Genomic DNA, 24,681 nt, shown 5'->3' on the forward strand with positions numbered 1-24,681 from the left:
CACACATGAAGGTAATTGCAAGCACAAAGGAAAAACAAAACCCAGTAACTGTTGGAAGAGGGCAAATTTTAATCATGAAGTCAGAAATGTCAAAACAAGTATATAAGGATAATTGAGCACTTGCCTAGAGAAACATAATGGGACAATGCTTCATGACAATGCAGCTAACAGTTGTAGTCCTCATGGGAAAATGTATCCCTGCTCTTATAAAATCTCAGTGGCTATATAGCCTGATGAATCAATGTGTGACAAAGACTATCAAGTGTGTGTTTCCATTTAAGTTCCAGACATAATGCATCTGTTTCTCTTTATACTTTCATTTTTATTAGGTTTTTCTACTCAGAATGAAATTCAGATTGTGAAAAACCTCCAGAGAACTGTTTTGCCCATAATTACCAAAGAAGGAGATATCATCATTGGAGGAGTATTTCCTATTCATTTTAGGGTGCTTGAATCAAATCTGACTTACAACATGCAACCAGAGACTACAAGATGTGATGGGTATGGAAAAAATATATATTTATTTTAAAGAGCACCATGCCTGAAGTTCTATTATTTGGTCATCATTTTGTATGTACCATTTTTTTTCTAACTTAAGTATCTTAACCCAGTGGAGATTGTTTTTATAGTTGCAAGGTTACAAAAGAAAAAATATGTTAAATGTGAATTGTTACAGTGTGAAACGTGTTCTAATAACTATCATGTATATTATTAGAAAGCCTGCAATCTGAATCTGACTGCATAAACACTATGACACTAAGTAAACCAAACAAAATACTTTATCATTCAGTAATAGAACATTCTAGGGAACACTATATATGCGTAGCAACAGCGATCCTTGAAGTAAAGGAAATACTGAAGCGTGATTGTTAATAATACGTATGATGGGGAATGAGGCTCTTCCTATTAAACACAAAGTATTTTGTCACTCTACAACTGTGCTTTCCTAAAAAGCATACTTCATCTTGCTTTTTTCCAGTTTATGGATGCAATTCATTGTAAAACTGTAATGCTTCTAGAGAATATTGAAAAACTGTTTAGCGTTTTTTGCTCTTTTGAGCATTTAGCTCAACAACAATTTTTATCTGATAATTAACCTATCAAAACACTACTATTATTTCACCTATAAGTGTATAATTTGCAGCTGGGATTTTTAGAAGTTAGACACAATAATAATAAAAAGACTAAATGTTTTCTTGGCTTAACAATTAAGCCTTCTAATTTACTATTGGGCTTGACATGTATGTCACGAAACTTATTTACTTACGTCATAGACATTCTGCTGTTGACAACAAGAACAAAGACACTATGAACAAGTATAACTATTTAATTTTGACCCTTATATAGATAGACAGAGAGAGGGTGGCCACGGTGGTGCAGTGGTTAGTGTTGTTACCTCACAACAAGATGTTCTCTAGTTCGATCCTTGGCTGGGGTGCCTTCTGTGTGGAGTCTGCATGTCCTCCCTGTGGTTGCATGGGTTTCCTCTGGGTGCTCTGGTTTCCTCCCAAAGACATGCTGTAGGTGGATTGGACACTCTAAATTGGCCCTAGCCATGAGTGTGTGCATCTATGTGCCTTCCATGGAAGGTTGGGTGCCAGGCTGGCAACTCAATGCTGTAAAATTCTACTGCCAATCATGAGCAACAGGTGATCTGCTGTGGCAACCCCTAACCAGGAAAAGCCAGAAGAAGAATAGCGAGAGAGATAACATCAATTGATCCTTTCAGCTGCAGAAATAAAGTAGAGGTAAGGCTCCAGGTCTCTTCAAGCAATTTTATTGTCAGGTTACAACGTGTAACCTGACAATAAAATTGCTTGAAGAGACCTGGAGTCTTACCTGTGTAACCTGACAATAAAATTGCTTGAAGAGACCTGGAGCCTTACCTCTACTTTATTTCTGCAGCTGAACTGATTTTTCGTCTTCTGTTGAGGTACCTGGTTGCTGTTGGGACTGTTTTGTGCAATCAATTGATCCTTGTTCATAGGCTTCTGCTTGCAGTTCATTGACCTGGCAGCTATCTAGATTGCAGATTATATTACAGTGTAGCGTATCACATCTCATTTAGGCATACCACTCGACTGTCCAGATTTTTGCCTCACATTTGTTGTATACTCCTCATAAACTTTGTTTTCTTGTAAATCACTGAGGACTGAAGTAACTAAGTAATGACACACATTTGGGCTTCAGACTTTATATCTTTCAGAATATGCATGCTAACATCTATCAACTTTATAAGTTTGTAAGAGCAAAATTTCAAATCTGTCCCTACTTTTGGGCCTTCCAGCGGAACATCTGTCCGGCTGATCCGATCTCCGGCAGTAGGACTGTTACTTCCCTTCCAAGTTCTCTTATGTACAGCTCAGTGCTGTTTCTCTTCTCTTTCCTTGTTATGATCCTGCTTTAAACGTTTTGATTTTGTTACAGGGAAATTATTTTGACCTCAAAGCATCACTTCTGTTGATGCAGCTGTTACTCCTTCCTTCCTCCTCTGACATCTACAATTCTTAGTGTGTGTTGAAAAAAGTATTATGTGCTTTCCATATTTATGTCTTTTGATTTTTATTTCTCTAAATATTTTGATTGTCATGATGGGATGCATTTTAAAATATCCTCATTTTCCCTTCACACCTCAGCATATGGAAATTAAGTAAGCTGCATGTCTCATGTCAATATCTTTAATTCTAGACAAAGACATTTATGTCTGTGTATATATGTGTGTGCAGTCTCTCTTCATATATATATATATATATATATATATATATATATATATATATATATATATATAGTGTGTGTGTGTGTGTGTGTGTGAGTGTGTGTGTGTGTGTGTGTGTAATCTCTCTTTATATATATGTATATATATATATATATATATATATATATATATATATATATATCTATATATACTGTGCGTGTGTGTATATATAGACATAGACTTCAGTGCATTTGTCCATCTGGAACCATATAATTTAATGCTGAACTCAGCCTTTTATATTATCATCTTCAACAGTGTTTTTCTAGTTTTGTAGGAAGTTTTATTTGCAGACCATTTTTAAACTGTAGGACACTAAAAGACAAACTGCAAGAAATACAAAGCCACTAGCATTAGTCTGTCATTGTTTTCCTTTAAACAACATCCACTGTTCACTTCACCATTACCTGCCTCCCATCTTATAATGGCAGTTTCCCTTAACTCAAGCAAACACAACAGGTCACTCATACCTGTGCAGTGTATTTGCTCCTAACCCTGCCACAATTAGTGCAAGCTGAAGTGAAAAACTTTTTAGATGACTGTTTCAATTTATTATTTATTAAACAGTAAGTGGGCTCATTCATGGACCCTTTCCAGCTACAACCTGCCTCAAAAGGATAATGGTAATTGCATAATACACAGTTTAGTGCAGCCAGTCAAGGAACACATTTTTGAGAGGTGGGAGGAAATGCAAATACTCAAAGAAAACCCATGCAAACCCAATAAGAATATACAAAATCTTGCAGAGGCAGGGATCAGAGGTCAGGGTTGATTGCCAGAGATCATGAAGCAGAGATCTTACCAATGAGTCTTCCTGCTACCAATTAGCCTTTATGCTATTCTATCTCAGGCTGTATTGCTTTACATTATTTAACATTTTGTATGATATTTGAAGGGTGGTGAAACACTGTAGGGGTTTTGCTATTATCACATATAAATCATTTTCCTATATGTTTAAAGTTTTGAGAAAAAAAATAGTAGTACTGTTGCCATATGGCACGGTGTTTGTCCTATCTTATGTGCACAGGCATTTAAGCCATCAGAAGAAGATAGACAGTGTATTTAATCTGCCCAGGTGTCACAGCTATCACTACACAACTACTCCCATTGTTCTCAGTATATTTTAGTGATTTCATATCCTTTAAAAGATTGTGGTACTGCATTCTGCCAGTTCAGAAGCCCCTCCCATTTGTCAACCACCTTATGAGTAAGATAACACTCACATAGCCAATGCTGGTTTCTTCTGCTTCCTTTCCTCCCTCTTTAGTTCAAACCCTTCACTGATCTCTATGGTAATATTTAACACCTAGATCACGTTATCTATTTTCACTTCTATCATCAGGCAAACAGTCCAAGCTTCTCTAAGGTCTCCTCTCAAAATCTGTTCCATCCCCTTTTATGAACCATGTTGCCTTCTGCTGTATCATCTCTGACATCTTTTGTTTCCTTTTCACAGCATGGTCTCCCAAAGCTGATGCATTAAAGCATCTAAGGCTTTACAGATGACCTACAGACCAAAAGAATTATTTCATTACCCTTGGAGTCTTTGCCCTGGTAGAAGCAGTCTAACACCCCCCCCCACCAAAAAAACAAAGCCTGTGTAATTCTCAGTGTTTTTGCACCACACACACACACACACACACACACACACACACACACACACACACACACACACACACACACACTGTGTTGTAAGTTTCCTTTGTACACTTGTTATTTATTATCACTACATTCCCAAGCAACAGCTATGCACCTTTGCCTTATTCCCTTACTTAAATGCTTTAGATGTTTCACTGTCAGGATTCTGAGTCATAATCTCACTTTAGAGAATGAGCGATCTGTAGATTGCATCCTGATTGGAGAACGAACATTCTCTAACAGGGTATTAATATACAAGTAATGCCCGCTGAAAAACAAGGCCACTTCATTGCAGCATATCCATATGCCATGGAGCTTGGACAGAAAAATCCTAATGATTGCCATTATTTCACGCTCACTAAACAGATCTTTTGCTGTTTAGCGAGTGTAAAATGCAAAAAAAAAAAAAAAACAAAACATTTAATTAAAAGAAAAAGTGTGTGTGTGTGTGTGTGTGTGTGTGTGTGTGTGTGTGTGTGTGCTTGTGAGTGAAAGCGAGATTGATTGAACCATTATTGTACACTCGCTAAGCAGCACTTTTGATGTTTAGCAAGTGTAAAAAAAATACGCAGAAAAAAAGGTGTATATGTGTGTATGTATGTGTGTTTTTTATTCTGTCTGTGTGTGTGAGTGAATGCTTGCATGAAAGCAGAAGACACTGTGTGTGTGTTTCTGTGTGTGTGTGTGTGTGTGTGTGTGTGTGTGTGTGTATGTCTGCGAGTGAGAGTGTATATGTGTATGAAAGCAGAAGAGACTGTGTGCGTCCGTGTGTGTGCGTGTGTGCGTGTGTGCGTGTGTGTGTGTGTGTGTGTGTGTGTGTGTGTGTGTGTGTGTGTGTGTGTGTGTGTGTGTGTGTGTGAGAGAGAGACTGAAGAGTAAGAGCGATCCCTGGCAGCAGTTATGAGATCTGCATACCTCTTAACCTTTTCATATCTGGATAAACATAAAAGAAAAGGAAGACAAAGGCTCAACATAACAATATATTTTTACATGATCCTGTTATAAAATCACAACATTGCTTCAACATTAGGATTTGTGTCCGCTTGCATTTTCTGATGCAGAGGTGTGTGTACGTGTGCCTGCATATGAGAGACCGACCACTGGCAATAGTAGTAAAGAGGTCTCCCCTCGACCTTTTGGGTAAAGAAACATGGATATATAAAATAAAGGAAGATATCAAAGGCTCAAAAACAGGAACAGATTTTAATTATTGTTCAAATAAAAATTACTTAAATAACAGGAGTTATGTTAAAATGAATTTTCTAAAAGAAATGAAAGTCTGAAATTCAGATCTATGTCATCATTTAAAGACATAAATCTCTAATAAATAGTAACAAACCAAATGTTTTAGGAGAAAGGAACCAAAAAAAATAAATACCTGGACATTTTTAAAGTGTTATATTTTGGATGTAAAATGCTTCCTCCAACACCAGTAACATATACTACTACAGCAAGTTTGAAACATTAGGCGGAGGAACTATTTTCCATAAAAAAATATAAAAATAATATAGTACTTAAATAAAAAACAACGATTTTACAAACAGTCCATTCTCTAAGCACAATAATGTCCTCCAGGGTGTGTGTTAATGTGTAATTAACACCCTTCCAGGGTTGTAAAGGTTCTCTGCCTGCACCACCGGGCCTCATAACACCCCTGGGTGTACGTTAATTACACAGTAACACACATCCTGTCAGGCATTATTGCTTGCATAACCTTAAAAATACTGCTCTTTTTTGGCTCTTTGACATTTGAATGGTTTCAAATTCAGAGCTGCACAAATGTAAGCAGATCTATGCATGAACTAAAGGGTTAATTCCAATTCAAGATAAGTTTGTAGGGAACAGGAGTTGTGAAAATGATTGTTCTGTGTGGGATGATGCTCAGCATCACCAGGGGTTTGATCCGGTAAACTACTTGTAGTAAATATCTTCATGTTCAGGCAGCTCTTATCTCTGCCCACCTTATCTGACAGCTGTTCACATACACAAGATGGGGTGTGTTGTGCAGGGTTTGAATGTTGATATAAGATCAGTGAATGCTATTAATAAACTAGTACAGCAGTAGATGCTATTAATAAACATGGGATACAGTTGAGAAGGGCTGGTATGCTGTAAGAACAACATGCCTGAGTCTTACACAGTTGGTAAATATCCCTAAATGTCCATGGAGTATATGCATGCGATATTACTTTGATATTATTTTGTTAGATAACCACATTAGCCATTAGTCCTAAGACCATAATATCAAAAGACCACAATGTCTAACAATCTCAAATACTGTATCCTCTACTAATGTGAACACAGAAACTAGGGCTAACATGGGTCCTGGGGGGCGGGGGGGACAAGGAGTTTGATTTTGTGGTATTCAGCATTTTTTACTTCAGATGTAATAGTCTCAGGATTATGGGTTTAAGACTGTGGGCTTCAAGATTATGATAGCAAACCCTGTATATATAACTTTTATTTTTAACTGTAAGACCTTGATACCTCAGAAAAGAGGAATATTTGAAAGTACTGCAAACTTGGATTTGTAAATATTCCTGCTTTGCACTTTTACTTTCACAGTTCTGGAAATCACAGTCATGGTTCTCATGTTTTCACTAGGTACTAAGTAATAAGACATGCAATTGTGAGATAAGAGGTGTAATTGTGTCATTAAATAAGTAATCAAATAAATGTATTATTCCAGAAAATATCCTTGTAGAACAGGATGAATGTAACTGACAGAAGTACTAGAGGTGCCATTTTATATATCTTATTAGTGGGAACCTGTCAATAGTGCAACTGCATTCTAAGTGAATGTCAAAAGACCAAGTTAAATTTGCCAAACCATCAGTGATAGCATGATTTTCATCTTTCACCACTGTTGTGTGACCTCAGAGCTGATATAGATAAGTTTGTAGGTATGGATTGTATCTCCTTACATGAGGGGTGCAGGTGGGGCTTGCCACCTGTAAGTCCTACTCTGAGGTTCACTGAAAGTTGATTCAGCAAATTACTTTAAAGTTTTTTGTGTTCATTAGGATTGATGTAGATCTATTGACATGAATCCCTTATTGTTATATACGTTATATATGTGAGTTTATACAAGGCAAATAATTTCCTGTGATACTACTGTGAGATTACCTTCTTTGCATCAGGAGATATGCTTTTACTTTAGCATTATAAATCAGTAAAATTCTAATTTGTTCTTGCTAAATTCATATATTTCTTTTAGTGTCACCCCCAATCTCCGTAAGCTGCCAAAACTTGAATCATGGTCTGCTTGTGTTTTCCGAAATACAATTACAGTATTATGGGCATATGGTGTATTACTTATTGCATATTATTTGGAGTAATTTCCACAGACAAATTTACAGTGAATGTCAGTCTTAAATGCTTGCTTATTCCAAAGTGTGTTATAGACGCTGTAATGCTTTTTGTTTTCAGGGTATAATTTTAATAAATCATAAACTGTATTAAGATCCAACTTACTGAAAACTGGTGAATGACATATCTTAAGTTGAAAATTGCATACATAGGCATTTCTCTAGAAATATCTGTGTTTGCTTTAATATATGTCTATACATATCCTTATTTATTCCACATATACCTTCAAAAATCCCAGGATAGCTGATTAAAAACTTCATAGTACAAGCTCCCTCTAGTTTTTGCAATTCTTTCTCATCTTTACATCTTGGCATGAAATGGCATTTTTTGAATGACTGACAACATCACAGTACCTTCATAAACTTCAGGTGAATTCACTATTGTCACTCATAGAAAATTAATAAGCGTCTGAGTTTGTTGGTTAAAGAGTACAGTATTTTGATTTGGCCTAGATTTTCAAGAGGATTGTAACAGAGGCATGACTTTGGCCAAATTTGAATCATATCTCATGTCCAGAATGGATAAAGTGATTGAAAAGCTTAGCAAGGTTAGGCTTCTGTTCACTTTAGGCTAAACAACAAGCTATTGGCAAATCCCACTAGCCTCAGACGTTGAAGAGAAAATGATAGTTTACACACCTGCTGGTCTTTTCTATTGTGAAATGCTGACTTTCGATCTGACATTGTAATATTCTTAGAAGATTGGAAAAGGCATCTACTAAAAGTTCAAGACATTTTAAATTCTCTGCATCAAGCTGGGTTGATGGCTAACCCATCTAAGTGCAATTTAGGTATAGCTAAAGCCTGTTATCTGGGCTATGTAATAAGGTTGGTGATAGTGAAATTACAGGTGGAAAAAGTTGAAATAGTGCAAAATGGACCACACAACCACAAAATAACAAGTCAATTTTTTTTTTAACTTGGCTAGTGATTATTAACAATTTGCTCCCAATTTCAAGACTATAACTTGCCACTTGACTGACTTAGCTTTACAAAAGGCATCCTTGATGCTGGAATGGATGAATGAAATGGAATAAGCATTTAGGCAAATAATAATAATATATATATATATATATATATATATATATATATATATATATATATATATACACACACACACACACACACACACACACACACACACACACACACACACACACACATATATGCTATATGCAGCATTCATAATAATAGCCTGTGACTTCTCTAAACAATTTTTAGTACATATGTGCAGCCTTATCACATGTTGTATATGGAGAGAGGCATTCCACGTGCTATGTTAGCAGAAAGCTAACTAAAGCTGAAAATCAGTACTCACGTTATTGGAAGAGCGTGTTTAGCCATTATGTACATCCTCCCCTTCCTTAAATACTTTTTGTTGGGCAGTGAGTTTATGCTTGTAACAACTGCAATTCTTCAGCAGCTCTACTGACAAAAGGTTATTGGCCTGAAGCTATCTCAGTGGGTACTGACCTATAGTCCTTTCATTATAAGGTCATACAGCCAGGCTGCAACTACCTGAATGCATATGGGTTGCCCCCAACATACAGCTCATCTATTGAGGCTTGAACCAAAGTTCCATGCTGACGGGTTGGTATCATGTAACATTATGATGACTAGTCCCATTAAGGATGCTAGCTTAGAAACAGACAGGCAGGTAAAAGTTAATGGCAGACAGCTGCCTGTTTAAGACCCAGTGTCCTTTTAATAGACAGATTTATGATCACTTAAAGATTGCCCTAGGAGACTCAAGATGGAGATACCAGAAGCAAGAATAAAGGCAATTCTGAGGCTGTGCTTGTGATGGGGGAGTTGACACCCTTTAAAGGAACCATTTGTGTTGATTCCTGACTGAGAAATAGTAAAAACTAAAAATTTTGTGGTTATTTCTGCTTGTATGGAAGTGCTGGAAGAAGGTAGTTTGATTTATCCCTGTCTGTGCATAAAGAGAACTGCTCTATCATTGTGTTCTGTATAAACAATGTTTTACTAACCATCTTTTGTGTGTGCTACCAACATGTCATTTTACTTAAACCTGTATGAAGTAATTTTACTCAGCAAGTCTCAGTTGTGAAAAATCTGCAAAGCATAGGCATTTGCCAGGGAAAGAAGTTTGTCCGAGAGTAAAACTGCCTGAATATGCAAGACAGGACTTCCTATAAAAGTTCCATCTTTCTTTAGTGTTGAACCTTGTTTTAAATAAATAGGAACTTCAGAGAGGAGAACTAACTGCAGTGATTAATTTATTAGAGGTCAAATGATTTTCTCTACTGTATTAATAATATATAGACAGATATAGATATAGCTATATATCTGCATCTCTCTGTCTATCTATGCACATATGGCTGCTGTAAACTTTGCTAACTGAGGTTTTAGTTGACAGAGTTTACTGCTGTATTTTGTGATCAAAGGAACTTTTTTGAGTATGGACGATATTGCTATTTGAAACATTGACATTTCCTCTGTTGTGGTGAAGGTAGGATTATTCCTCTAATGCTGAAGCATTCTTATATACTAAATGTTTCAGCATTAGGGATAGGAGAGTGTGTGTGTGTGTGTGTGTGTGTGTGTGTGTGTGTGTGTGTGTGTGTGTGTGTGTGTGTGTGTGTGTATGTGTGTGTGTTTGTGAAGGGATATGAGTGTAAGTGTGTAGCTAACAGAAGAGATACAATGATATACCTATGTGTTTATGTGGTGTGTGTGCATGCATGTGTGTGTGTGAGTATTTGTGGGTAAGGGTTACAGTAAGGACTAGGGAAGGGGATACATGTGTGTGTGTGTGTGTGTGTGTGTGTGTGTGTGTGTGTGTGTGTGTGTGTGTGTGTGTGTGTGTGTGGGTTTGTGTATTGTTTGTGAAGGGATGTATGTGTGTCTAAGTGTGTAGCTAACAGAAGAGATACAGTGCTATGTCTATGTGTTTATGTGAAGAGTGTGTGTGTCTGTGTGTGTGTGTGTGTGTGTGTGTGTGTGTGTGTGTGTGTGTGTGTGTGTATGTGGTATGTATATCTTGTGTACTGGCACTATTAATGAACATGTTAATGTGTAGGATTGGGCTTGGGGCAGCAGCAGGGTCAGGATTAGTACATGACTAAAGTGGTACAGGGGAGCTAATGACCTGAAAATGTACGCTGTTTTTGAATTTTATTGGTTTTGGCTTTTTTCTTTTCTCATCTATGTGTTTTCTTTCTCAAGAATTGGTGACAACATTTTTATGTCTATGACATAACCTAAGATGAAGAATAAATAGTCAGTTAATAAAAAAACGGTATTTCAGAGACTATAAATACAGGGAAAGACTTTCAAAATGAACACATCTATCTTAGCCAAGATACTTTAAAAGTAAATAAGGCTATGTCTGTAAAATTAATTTTTACATGTCTTGTTGCAGGGCTTCATGGAATCTTGCACCCCACTTTGTTCTACAGTTGTTCCTTTATACCACCCACCACTTTCCTCTGTCTAACGCAAAGGTTCATCAACCATGCAAAGTGGAAAATATCTGTATTTTTACATAAACAACTAATTTAACTTTCTCTGGTATTGTGCTGTATCAGAATCAATGGAAAATGTTATCAGTTTTGCAAAATACTAAATCCCCTAAGTAATAAAATTAAATGATTATGGTTATGTTTAAATGTGTTTTGTGCATTGATAACTGCCAATGCTATTTCCATATTTTTTAATATTTAAATTTTGGACTTGTTTATGCTTTATGCTTTCTGTTTCAGTATATTGGAATTCTACGTATTCAGTATCAGTCTTGTAAACATGAACCATTACTGAATTATGACGTACCAAGGATTGATATGTTTTAAGGCTTTGTGGCCATTTCTTGTATTGTGCATAGTTATTTCACCAAGTAGACTAAAGAATAGCTATTTTACATATATGATACTTTTTTAGGTAATACTTTCTACTCTAATGTTTCTTAGTGTTGTTGTTGTGTTTTTCGGCTTTTCCCGGTTAGGGGTCACCACAGCAGAACTCCGGTCCGCTAATGATTGGCAGTTGATTTTTTTTTTTACGTGCTGAGTTGCCAGCCCTAACGCACAACCTTCAATGAAGGTACGCCCATTCACGCATGTCTCCATGCAGAAGACGCTCTAGCTGAGAGTCGAACCAGTCAGCGTCTTACTGTGAGGCGACAACGCTACCGCAGCACCACCATTCTTAGTGTAATAATATATATTACATAATTCCATTTGTACTCCCACTCTTGCTTATCTTGAATGACTTCAACTGTCTTTAGTGTTTAATGTACAATGAATAAAAGTATATACATATATATATATATATATATATATATATAGATATATATATATATAGATAGATAGATATATATATATATATGGGTCTACTTTGTATTCCCGAAATCTCATAAGCACAAAGATGAAAATCCCGAGATGAAAATCGCTAACAGGGAAATACCAAATTGCGTAAGTTTACCCAGGGCAAGTAAACACTTGCCCAACTTGGGGACTTATGCCCTTTCTCCACTGTAGTGTGATCTTGGAGTTGGTATATATAGTTGGGGGGGTGTAGGGTGCAGCCCCCCACCTAGCTTTTTTGTTAGTGTTGTGTTGGGCAAATTTACATGATTCAGTATTTCCATGTTCTCGATTGTTATCTCGGAATTATACATACACACACACACACACATACATATATATATATATATATATATATATATATATATATATATATATATATATATATATATGTATATATATATATATATATATATATATATATATATATACACTGTATGTATATATACATATATATATATCTATATATATATATATATATATATATATATATATATATATATATACTGTACACACACATATATCTATATATATATATATATATATATATATATATATATGGGTCTACTTTGACCTATTAAAATTATGTTTCAACGAAACATAAACAGACAAACTCTTTTTCTCGAAAGTGCATTTTCACAAAAATGCACTTTCATGAAACAAATAAACTGAAAAAAAAAAAATACAACACGAACCACGTTTATGCAGGGGGGCAAGCACTCCTGCACCCCCCATCCCCACACCCCCGCTACTTTTACATTCTCACTCCAAGATTGCACTACAGTGGGGAAAAGGGAATATTCTCTTATCCCCGCTGTACCGTGATCTAAGCAACAGCCCCTGTTGCTGTTTGCTAAATTTCCTTTCTGCGAAAGTGCATTTTTGTGACAATGCACTTTCAAGAAAAGGAGTTTTCCTGTAATTTCGATGGGTCGAGGTAGACCCATGTATGTGTATATATATATATATATATATATATATATATATATATATATATATATATATATATATATAAATGCAGAGTGTGTGTGTGTGTGTGTGTGTGTGTGTATGTGTGTGTGTTAAAAAAACTTGTGGAATTACTGAAAATGCTTAATGTTAAACACTCCAGTCTATTTTTTTTCTCTAGTTTCAGTTTTAGGTCATTTAGATGGGCCCAGACAATGAGATTTGCAGTTGAGGAAATCAACCAGAAACATCAGATCTTGCCTAATATCAGTCTGGGATTTAGAATAGATGATTCTTGCAATACCCAGTTCCAAGCCCTGAGAGCTGCCATTATACTGCTGACTGGAGAAAGTGGCAGATGGACCACTTCCATTCCTGCAATCATCGGTGCTTCTGGAGTTATTTTAGCTGGAGCATTACTGGGTGTTTTCAATATTCCACTGGTATGTAAACAAAATTTTCTTTTTACTGTAATATTTCATTAACATTTCTAAAAAACAATTGTTTTTCAACATTTTTTGTAAGTTTGTATGACAGTGGTTCAAGATTAGTTCAGTTTATTTACTAGTTAGTTATGCATTTATTTTTGTTAACTGGGAATGACTGACTGGCCAAGAAAAGACCCTTTTCAGTGTAGTCCCAGGGAGAAAAGCACCAAACAAGGAGAATAAATGCACATACACAGTTTCTCTAATACATAGAGTTCTATGGAAAATACTGCAATAAAAACAGAGACTCCATACAATAATGGTATGATACAAGCGTTCTAATTAAATTCTACATTAAGAATACAAACAACAAGGAGTAATGATCTAATATCTAAAATTCTATGGAAGCATTGTTAAAGTGTGCCATTAAGATAAATAAATAACAGAGATTTACCTTTTAGACTTGAGTTAAGAATAATGCTTCAGGATGCACAAACTACTACATATTCCAGACAATAAGCTCTGGGAGACTGCCTTCACAAAATTTCCAAATCAGTCTCAAAACTCAGCATAATGATACACGTTTTGTACCTTTTTTGTCAGTTTCATGCATGCAGAACTATGATGTAACATAGCTTTTAACAAATCATACAATTTTAGAATAATTTGTGCCCTCGTGCTTCTCACTTAGAACTTTATGTGAACACTTGACAAATATGCCTTTCTAAAACAAAGACCACCTGGCCTAACAATTTGTCTTTTGACCTTGTATCATTCAGTACCACTATCTTACAAATATTGTTGCAATCATTCATTTCCCAGCCTGAGAAGGCCAGAGCTTACAAAAGATTATTGGCACATGGTTTTCTTTCATCCCTCCATTACATTCTGAAACCAGACTCCTTTAAACATAGTAACATCCTATAACTCCTTCAGCACTTACTTTGCCTTCAATTTTCTGTCAGTACACTATAATGCGGTTGTAAGGCATTTATGTGAAACTGTATTTTGTATAATCATGCATCTATTTTACAATATATTTTCAACATAAACATATTATAAACATTTTATTTGACTCATTTGTGAAGAAACATCAAGTTAATATGCATTTTGTGAAGACTAATTCCCCCATATGACACTATCAGTGTCAACAACACATATAATTATATTTTGAATCTTCTTAACTTGATAAAATAGGCTTCAGCATTATAGTATTCTTCATCTGCAATGATTGAGTTTTCATTGTCAGAGACTTTCATAAATGGCATTTCATGTGCAGGTGAGTTTAGATATTTTGCAATTACAGCCTTTAGAACAGAAAATATCAAAACAATTAAAAGAATAATACCAATTATTGTAATGATACCTTGCAATATACTAATTCCCAGGTTACCAAATACACTGCCCCACCATCCAAAGAATGTGTATTGTTTAGATATGCTGTCCAGGTCCTTGGCCCTCTGTTCCATGAAATTGGCCAGCTTTTGTTGTTCATCATGATAGTCACTAATATAAGAACAACAATGTCTTCCTGTGAGGGCACATAACCCCCCTTTTGCAGCAAGCATTATATCGAGTGCGAGTTGATTTTGTAACACCACAGTTCACATTTCAGTCATTTCTCGATTTGCCATCCTGATGTGAGGTGAAGTATGGCTAGCTACCTCCTGAAGAATTTGAGCAAACATGGTAATTTCAAGCAATGTCCTTTGTACTCCATACAGAAGAACAAAGACTGAAAATACTTTTTCTGCCCAGTAGATTGCTTGCTTATTTCTCTGTCTACCTGGTGGAGGGTCCTCAAAATACTGAATAGCAGGAGTAATATTGCCCACAAAGCAACATCCCGACAAGTTCATGGGCAAGCAGGTGTAGCCACAATCACCGCAAATGTAGTAACGATCCCCTATCATGCCCATGTCATGCCCCAGTCATAACTTTTTAAGTGTAGAGTCTAACACACTTTCATGTCTAGTGTCATTACATTTGCTGGTTCCCACTGGTACTTTTCTGGCATAGCATGTGTCTCCATGATTTATGTTTGCAAGCTGAAGTGACACAACTTTTGAGAAATTAGTCACATTACAGTAGGTTAGATTAGCAGCACTGAGATCTTTCTCAAATATTACCTATGATGCAGGAATTGGAATCATGAGAATCCCTGCCCTAGAATGATGATGTATATGTAAACATACCCAACAGTTTGTCACATTCAGGTTCACAGTATATTGTCAAAAAAACAAAAGGAAACTATTTTCTCTCAACCACTTTACAAAAGGAAACAGCAACAAAAATAGAGCAAAAGTACGTGTTGTCATCAGGGATTGTTGTCTGAGTTAATTTTTCTCCTTAGTCCTTTACTGGGGAAGATGATTCCTCCTTTGAACTTCGATCTTCCTTCACTGACAAGGGTGATTTGTTTGGAGCCCCCACACGACAGTTCTTCTTGCAGTGAGATGAGTAAATACAGGTTGGTAGTCCTCAGCATCATACTGCAGTCATGGTGGTTAAGAGCACCTGGAAAGGGCCTTTCCACCTTGGGCTCAAACAATTCTTTCTCTGGAAGGTTTTTATATAAACCCAATCCCCTGGCTGCAGTTGGTCACAGGGCTGGTCAGGAGGTTGAGGAAGAGCTTCTCGTACAGTTATATGATATTGCTGCAAAAAAATGATAAGACTTTTACAATAAGTCAATATAACATCATCCATTAAAGTTAATTATTCATGTGACACAGGGGAAGGTGCTGGAAGGGCCATGGGTCTCCCCATTAGTATCTCATAGGGACTCAATTTTACTGTAGCATTTAATGTACTCCTCATATTCATCAATGCTAAGGGATGTGCCTCTGGTCATTGAAGCTTTGTTTCAGCACAAATCTTTGACATTTTTTTAAAGATCCTATTAACCCTCTCTACTATTTCATATGATTGCTGATGGTTGGGACAATGAAGACTCAACTTAATATTAAACATTATCAGGGAATTGTTAAAATGGGTTTTCTGGTCATTATTCATAATACAAAGTACACCAAACCTAGAAATAAAATCATACATAAGCTTTTTCTCAACAGTGATGGCATCTGCTTGATGACATGGGTAAACTTCCACCCACGCAGAAAACATAAACACCACCACCAGTATATATTGTAAATTACATACTTTTGGCATCTGAACAAAGTCCAGCTACACATTAACAAAAGGTCTCCAAGGTGGTGGTAAACAAGCAGCCTTAATGTTTGCAATTTTGCTAACATTATACTCTAAGCATATTGCACAATTACTAACATACTGAACTATCAAAGAGGAGACATGAGGGGTATACTAACTTCAGGTAATTTGATTAAATAAAGCTGTCTTACCTGCATGGGCTGGTAAATGATATGCCCTTACCAAGTAATGTAGCAAGGAGGCATGTGCCACCAGTCAGCTGTCCGGATGTCGCCATTTTCCATAAAAGGATTTTACTCATCCATCCCTGAGCCACCCCTGAACTTCTTCCTGTAACACTTCAGCTTGGAAAACTGACAGTTTCTTAAAGTCAAACACATCATCACTATTAGAGTTTTACAACAGCATTACATAACAATTATTACAATTTCCTTCTACAACGTTTAGCATCTTGATTTGCCAAACTGTTCTTTTTTGAAACACTGCCTACACCCTTCTGATGGGCACTACATTTGAGTATAGCCAGCTTTCTAGGCAGTAAAAGGGCCTCCAATAAATCATTTACATATTCATAAGTTTAAATTTTAGTGCCCAATGAGGTTAGAAAACCTCTCTGCCTCCAAAGCTGATCAAAACCATGTACCACCCCCAAAGGCATAATAACTGTCTGTATAAATATTTGCAACTTTGCCCTTGACTAAGTCACAAGCTTTTCGCAAAGCCACTAACTCAGCTATTTAGGAAGAATGAACACATTCTAATCCTTGTTGAAGCAATATTTCATGTTCGGTACACACAGCAATCCCTGCTGTTAGATGTCCCTTTTGGTTTCTTCCACAGGAACCATCGACAAATAAGTCCAGTTCAGCATTGTGTATAGGAGTGTCCCTTTAGTCATTCCTAGGAGATAGCAGATAGTTAGTACACATAGAAAATCATGTTTTTCACCATCCTCAGTAGTAGGTAGCAAGGATGCAGGATTGAGAATTGGACAGTGTATGAGAGAAACAGATGGAGCAGAAAGAAGTGTTAAGTTTATATTTAGTTAGACGTGTAGTCAAGAGTGGCTGAGATATCATTCTAAGTAAGAGAGATGATATAGAATGAGGGATAGCTACTGTAAAATCATGCCTGAGTGCCAGTGATTGTGTTAGATTTACTAGAATGGCAGCAGCAACTTCCCTTAGGCATGCCGGAAATCCCTTTAGTGCTGCACTATAATAAGCTACTGGATGGCAGTTGTCTCCATGTTTTTGTGCAAGCACTCCCTAAGCCAATCTATTTTGTTCATGACAAAATAAAATGAAAGCCTTTCCATAATCTGAAAAACAGGTATTCTCTGCGTTATCCCCAAAGTCTCAAACAACCCACTAAACAATTATAGTGGGTCCAAAAACAAGAAACTTTTCTGTGTGGAAGATTTTCAATTTATATATATCTAGTTAATCTCTGTATATTAATCAGATCAGATAATGGTAGTAAAAGTAGCGAATTTAAACTCATCCTAAGTCAAAAAATTATATTGATGATATCTTTATTGTGTGGGAAGATGACACCTTGCAGCTTGGAGTTTTTATCACTTATCTCAATCAAACAACCTCCTTCCTGAAGTTTACCTCTTCCCATAGCTATACTTCAACCACTTTCTTAGATATGCAGATTTTGAAGGATACCAACAGTAACAGAATCACCACTGATCTATTCAGAAAACCAATGGGGGTTAACTTATTATTCCACAGTAAAAGTCTGCATCCTGCAAAAAACAAGTATAATGTGGTGAAGTCCCAGACCTATAGATTAGGTAGAATTACCACAGAGATGGAACAATTTTTGAGAAACCTGAACAACTTAAGGAATGATTTCTTAGTGAGAAGGTATGAAAGTCAGATGTTAAAAAAAGATCCTGAAACCCATTACAGAACTGAAAAGGACTGAAACACCTTCACTCAACCTCCTCAGTAGGCGAATGTTACGGAATTCCACAGAGAATAACAGATGCAAAAATAGCTGCATCCTGACAGTTTAGATTATCACAGTATCAAAAATGTTATTAAAGAAAACTGGACCATTGTCACAGGAAACCTTTTTCTGATTAACATCTTAATTGAAGCCCCATCCTTTGTTTACAGGAAGGCCAGGAACATTAAAAGTTTTGTTCAATTTAAATCTAGACTATATGAGAGAAACACTAAAAGATGTGAAGCTAATTGTACATTTTGTATATTTATACAGCAAGGTGATAGTTTTTATTACCTTATTTAAAGAAAATCATTAAGACCAGTGCACTAGGTGACTGTAACACTACAAAAGTAATTTAGAAGTCATAGTGCAATAAATGTGATGCATTTTATGTGGACAAGACTGTAAATAAACTTAAGCATAGGATTTCAGGTCAACTGGCAGAAATCCGCTCTGGATGTAAAAATAATGCACTAACCAAACACCTTGGTCTTCATAAAAGACACATAGGTCTATGTTCCAGATACTGGATTGCATAGACATGGGTGATCTTGAAGGAGACATCCTAAATATGCTGGATAAATGTGAACTCATGCAGCAATTAAAGCTGAACTCTTTTAGGAAGCCTGGACTAAACTACTACTGTTTACTTAAAAGTGTACTGGAACTTAGAAAATTGCCACATTGATTACATGACTAATTTTATTTTATTTTATTTTTCCAGTTGGTTTTAAATACCATGTTAACTCATTTTTAATCGAAGTGTATATTTTGTTTCCATCATCATACATTTTTTTCCTTATTTTTTTCCACTTGATTCAAAATGATGTATAATAACAATGCTAGCTAATTATACAATAATATTTTTGTAGATAATTTTTATGGTTCTTGTACACAGACCTGAAGAAGCTGAGAAGGAGGAAAGTGATCTTTGTTAACAATAGGTTATGGAAATAGAATATGATTTTCACAATGGATTTTTTTTTTGCATTCAAAATGTATATGTATATATTAATATATATTTTTAGATTACCAAAAGGTCTAAGGTTTTTATATTTCCAGCCATGTAGTATATTGTCTTGGATAAAATCACAGACTTAATAATCTGGTTAAATAAGAGGTACCATATCATCATTAATTTTATTTAAAGTATATGAGGGTTATATTATTATGACAGCTGCTAAGTAGAGTAGGACCAGCTCGAATGTCACACTGATGGGGGAAGGGATGTGAATTTAACATGTATACCAATACACTATGTTTTACAGCACAATAAACCACTCCCATGCCTGATATAAAAAGTATATATATATATATATATATATATATATATATATATATATAGTTAGAAAGCTTGTGAGGAAAGTATTATTCTGTTATTTTTGTTTTACTTAGATCCTTGTCTGTGTACTTAATAAAGTATTTTCGACTGGAAACAGACTGTCTACCCTGCTAGAATTACTTTTGAATACTTAGTAATTCTGTATAATATTTTAAATTATATTTTTTTATAATGTTTTGACTTAGGATGAGTTTAAGTTCACTACTTCTACTACCATTATCTCATCTGATTAATATACAGTGATTAACTATATATGGATTGAAAATCTTCCACACAGAGAAGATTCTTATACTGTTTTCTTCCCATAATTTGCTAACCCTAAAGCTGGAGCAGTAGTTAAAGCTTGCTTTAAATTCTGGAATTAATTTTCCTCTTCACTATCCCAAAGGAGGGGCTCTGGTGTATCTTGTTTTAAAAGATTTGTCAAAGGTTTAGCAATTTTTGCATAGTTGGAAATCCACTGTCTGCAATAACCTGTCATACCTAAGAAAGATCTAAGCTGACTCTGAGTAGTTGGACATTTCACTTTAGCTATTGCCTCAATACAGGATGGCAACACCTGTCTACTACCCTGAGATATCAAATAGCCAAGATAACGTACCTGAGGTGACCATAGCTGCAATTTTTCTCTTGATATCTCATGTTCTTTTCCCGCAATAGTCAGAAGATGTAGGGCATCCTACTGACACTACTGAAAAGTTTTTCAGTTGTATGTATGCTTTCAAGAGGCTGTTTCTCAGCTTCTGCTAAGACTGCTAATACTTACCCTTCTGATTCTGTTGGAACATCCAGATACACCCCTTCTAATGTACAGTAAGGAGTAGAACCCAGTTTGCATAACAGGTCTCTTTCTAGCAGATTTACTGATGCAGTAGTACTCAAAAGGAAAGAATGCCTTTCTTCAATCGGATCTAAAGAAATGGGTATAGGTTCTGAAACAGGATATGTAACAGCAGCATTTGTTACTCCAATTGACTTTACTTTGTTTTGATACTGGTATTTGGCTATCTGAAGTAACTTTTAATACAGACCTAGTGGCTCCAGTGTCCATAAGGAATGGAATTTTCTTTACATTTACTTCTACCTTAACATGGGGGTCCCTTTTGATCTATTGGCAACAAAGGATCAATATTTATTTCTGTCTCATTTCCCTGACATAGTCAGTATGGTGATTCCTTTCTCCTTCCAATGTCAGGAAGTGGTGGAGGAAATGTAGCATTATTATAATTTGACTGCCATTTAGTCCAGGTATCTTGGACTCTCTGTATTTGCCTGTATGGGCATGCTCCTCTCCAATGTCCTGCTTCTCACGATTGAAGAAAGATCCACTAGATGAGGCAGGAGGGGCACTGCCAGCTCATTGTTGCCAACCAGCTGCACTTAGTTCCCCTTGGCCAGCACTCTTGTTAAGTCCCCTAGCAATTCCTCTCCCCCTTCAATTGCCTCTGCCTTGTCCCCTTGGGGCTTCTAGCTGCCTTATCTGCAAAGTTAACAGCTTATCCTCAGTATCCTTGCTCCATTTTTCCTGATACTCAATACAGTGATTTGCAACACTTAATAAAGACTGCAAATCCTTACCCTGCCAGTGTACATGCACTTGCTTTATCTGATTTTGTACGGGAGCTTGCAGAACCTGCACAAAATCTGCTTCAATAACTGGCTTAGCTTGTTCCTCAGGATTTAGTATCCCTGAATATCTAGCAAACACTGCCTTAAGATATCTCAAATAGTCTGCAGGGGCTTCACCTTTATTTTGCTTACATGCCTGTATCTTAGACCAATCAGTCCTAACTTGACACACTTCTCTAATTTTATTTAACAATGCTGCCCTTTTATCTATTAGTGCATTCCTGTAAGAGTAAAATCTGTTATTTAAACCTTCTCAAATAACTGTTTTCTTATTTCAACTGAAGTAACTACCCTGAGCAGCTGATTTAAATCTGTCAATGAAGGATTGTAACATTCTGTTATAGTTTTTAATTCCTCCCTAAACCTTAAGGAATCTTCTCTAATATTTGGAAAACTTTTAGACATAGTATGCAAATCAGCAGTGGTCCAAGGACAATGAACAAGTTCTCTATTGTTAGCCCCAAAAATTTCCCTTTGAGGTGCCAAAAGATCCTCTTCAGAGGCCATAACCTCCTGTCCTACCCTATAATGTGAGCACATGTGATGAGCTCCAGGGGTGTCAAATACTAATGCTCTTGTTGGAGAAGCAGAAGCTGTTTTAGACAGATAGGAAAAAGACCCCCACCTTGACTGCAAAGGCATGTTCAGAAGATGAAGTTTGAATAGGGGAACTAGTCTGAGATGTAACAAAATCACACTGACTTGGTGTCCAATGGACAGTTGACCAAAATGTAGGGGTCAGGGAAACAGCAGAATCTTGTACAGGAGCCACCTGTACCGGTACATATGGGGCATTATCATCCTCTTCAGAAGCTTCTGCTTTTTGGCCATCATCAGTTTGTCCTAAACCTGCCAAAACAGGATAAATGGATCCCTTTATACTGGTCTGTACTGCCTTCTTAACCTCTTTTAGCTGTTCTAGCAATTTCTTATTTGCATCCTGTAACCCCCTTAATGTTGACTCATTTTTCCTTTGGAGAACTTCAGCATGCCAAGAATAAAATACTGACATTTGTTCCCCACTTACTTTGTTTTTCTTTTTTTTTTTGAAACATCCTTCAATTTCATTAATTTGTCCTTATCATAAGTTCTATTTAATGGAAATACTCCACTAGAGCAATTTTAGTAAGCTGAAACTACTCATTCAAATACATACAATATGCAGGTGTTCCCTTTTCAGAGATGTGATCCTGCTTGCTTACCTGTGTTCCCATTTTTCCCTGTAAAGATTTACCTTATAGATCCCAGATCCTTGTAATTCAGAGGAAAGAAATAACTACATCAATCCACACACCATTCAGGGAGGGAAGGCTAGGGATGCTGTCATCATGCAATGACAGAGGAAAGGTTTTGATCAGCCTTTTACCACAGTACCCACTTGCTTTCCTCCTGCTATGAGCTCAAAATTTACAGCTCCAGCATCACAATTGGGATTACAAGGTGGATAGTTAATGTGTCCAGAACTGTCCACTTTATTGGACCCTCTGAGGGTACTTTCAGACAATCACACCTATGTCACAATATGCTATGGGCTCATGAACTTGATTTAACAGCACATACACCTATGTCCCAACAAATTATAGGCTCATGAATTTGATTTAACTTTTCACACACACCTACATCCCAACATGCTGTAGGCACATGAATCAGATTTAACTTTACTTTTGACTTTTTTCTCTGTCTTTCTCATCAGTCATACATTACAAAATAGCAAAAACATCAGCCGTACATTAAACAACACAAAGCAACAGTCATGCCTCTTACCCTTTTATCCTGAAGGTACCACCCCTCAACACAAAGCATCTCCTTGTGTTAAATTCCCTTTTGTTGTATGCACATACATTTTAATAAACTTTCACTTATTTACTGTGGGGACCTCCCACTATTACTTTACGTATACCTAAAGAGCAAATTTCTATCATTCAATAAACAGCAAACACCATATACCTAACAAACAAATTCAGTCATTCAAGAAAACAGTAAATACCATATACTTAATAAACAAATTCAGTCATGCATCAAAACAATAAATACCATATTTTTAATTAGCAAACTCAGTCCTGCAGCAAAACAAGTTATTCACTCATGTCACACCTTTTAACTACAATTATCTAAAGGTGACAGGAAAAAAAAATTTGCACAAATTCATTTTCCCAGTAAGACTAGCAGCAGTTTGCATAGACTGACTAGTTAATTATCTGAAGCTCTGTATATTCCATACAAAACAGTGTGGAATTCATAGAGGAACTTTCTGTGCTGGGGCCCTGTGAGAGTGGGCTGAACAATGATTATAATAAAATCTGCTGGAAATACGCTGAAAAATAAAAACATTAAATAAAATGTTTGCTTGAATGTAGGTATAGAGTTTATCAATGTAAACTGGGCATCCATAAAATGTATGTGTTATGAAGAAAAAACATCTACTAACAGACATGCTTCCTCACATTGTCAGCAAAAAGCCTAAAAACAATTATGGAAAGCAAGTATAACATGCTTTTCTCACATCAGCAGAACAGCTTGACAAATATTTTTTACAGACTTCTGTTAATGGATATGTTTTTACAAAATCAGCAGTATGTGCTTTCTCACAAGATGTTTCCTTAAAAACATGTTTTCTGACAATATCGGCAAAAAAGTTGGACGTGCTTTCTTACAGATGAGTGGACATGATCAGCAGAAAAACAATTTCTACGTGCTTTCCCACAAGACATTTCCTTAAAAAACAAGTCTGAAAAGTAAAATATTACATGCTTCCCACAAGCATCTGCAGAAGTGTTTCCTAGAAGATGTTTCCATACAAAGTTCAAAAAGAGATGCCAAGAAGAAAAACAGGATCCAAGAAATGTATAAATAGACTGTAAAAATTAAGCTGTGTTAGAGGTATTTGTAGGAACACACTTGTTCCAAGGTATTGTATAGGAAAATAACCATTTATACTAATCATGAAGTAAACCTTGAACATCTAAGCTAAAAGCTGTCACAGTAGTACATGTCATTTGTTATAAGAATAAGTTATTTATTAGGAACTGTGCTTATGGTAAAATAGTATTGTGCTGCAAAGTATATTTCTTTATCAGTGTGTAGTTTGCAAGGCTTGGTGCTTTAAACAGACTGCAGATGC

General features: G+C 36.1%; 1 protein-coding gene across 1 annotated transcript in view; it reads left to right on the forward strand.

Moving 5' to 3' along the window:
• Positions 1 to 349: 349 nt before the first annotated feature.
• Positions 350 to 24,681, forward strand: part of LOC122801410 (extracellular calcium-sensing receptor-like) — a 108,015-nt gene continuing 83,683 nt past the window's right edge. Inside the window, exons 1-2 of the mRNA XM_044070925.1 lie at positions 350 to 501; positions 13,216 to 13,477. Coding sequence (XP_043926860.1) covers positions 473 to 501; positions 13,216 to 13,477 — 291 coding nt within the window. The 5' untranslated portion in view covers positions 350 to 472. The remainder of the gene's footprint in view (positions 502 to 13,215; positions 13,478 to 24,681) is intronic.

This window comes from Protopterus annectens, chromosome 4.part1, assembly GCF_019279795.1.
Source record: "Protopterus annectens isolate FY-2018-M chromosome 4.part1, PAN1.0, whole genome shotgun sequence".
Lineage (NCBI taxonomy): Eukaryota > Metazoa > Chordata > Ceratodontiformes > Protopteridae > Protopterus > Protopterus annectens.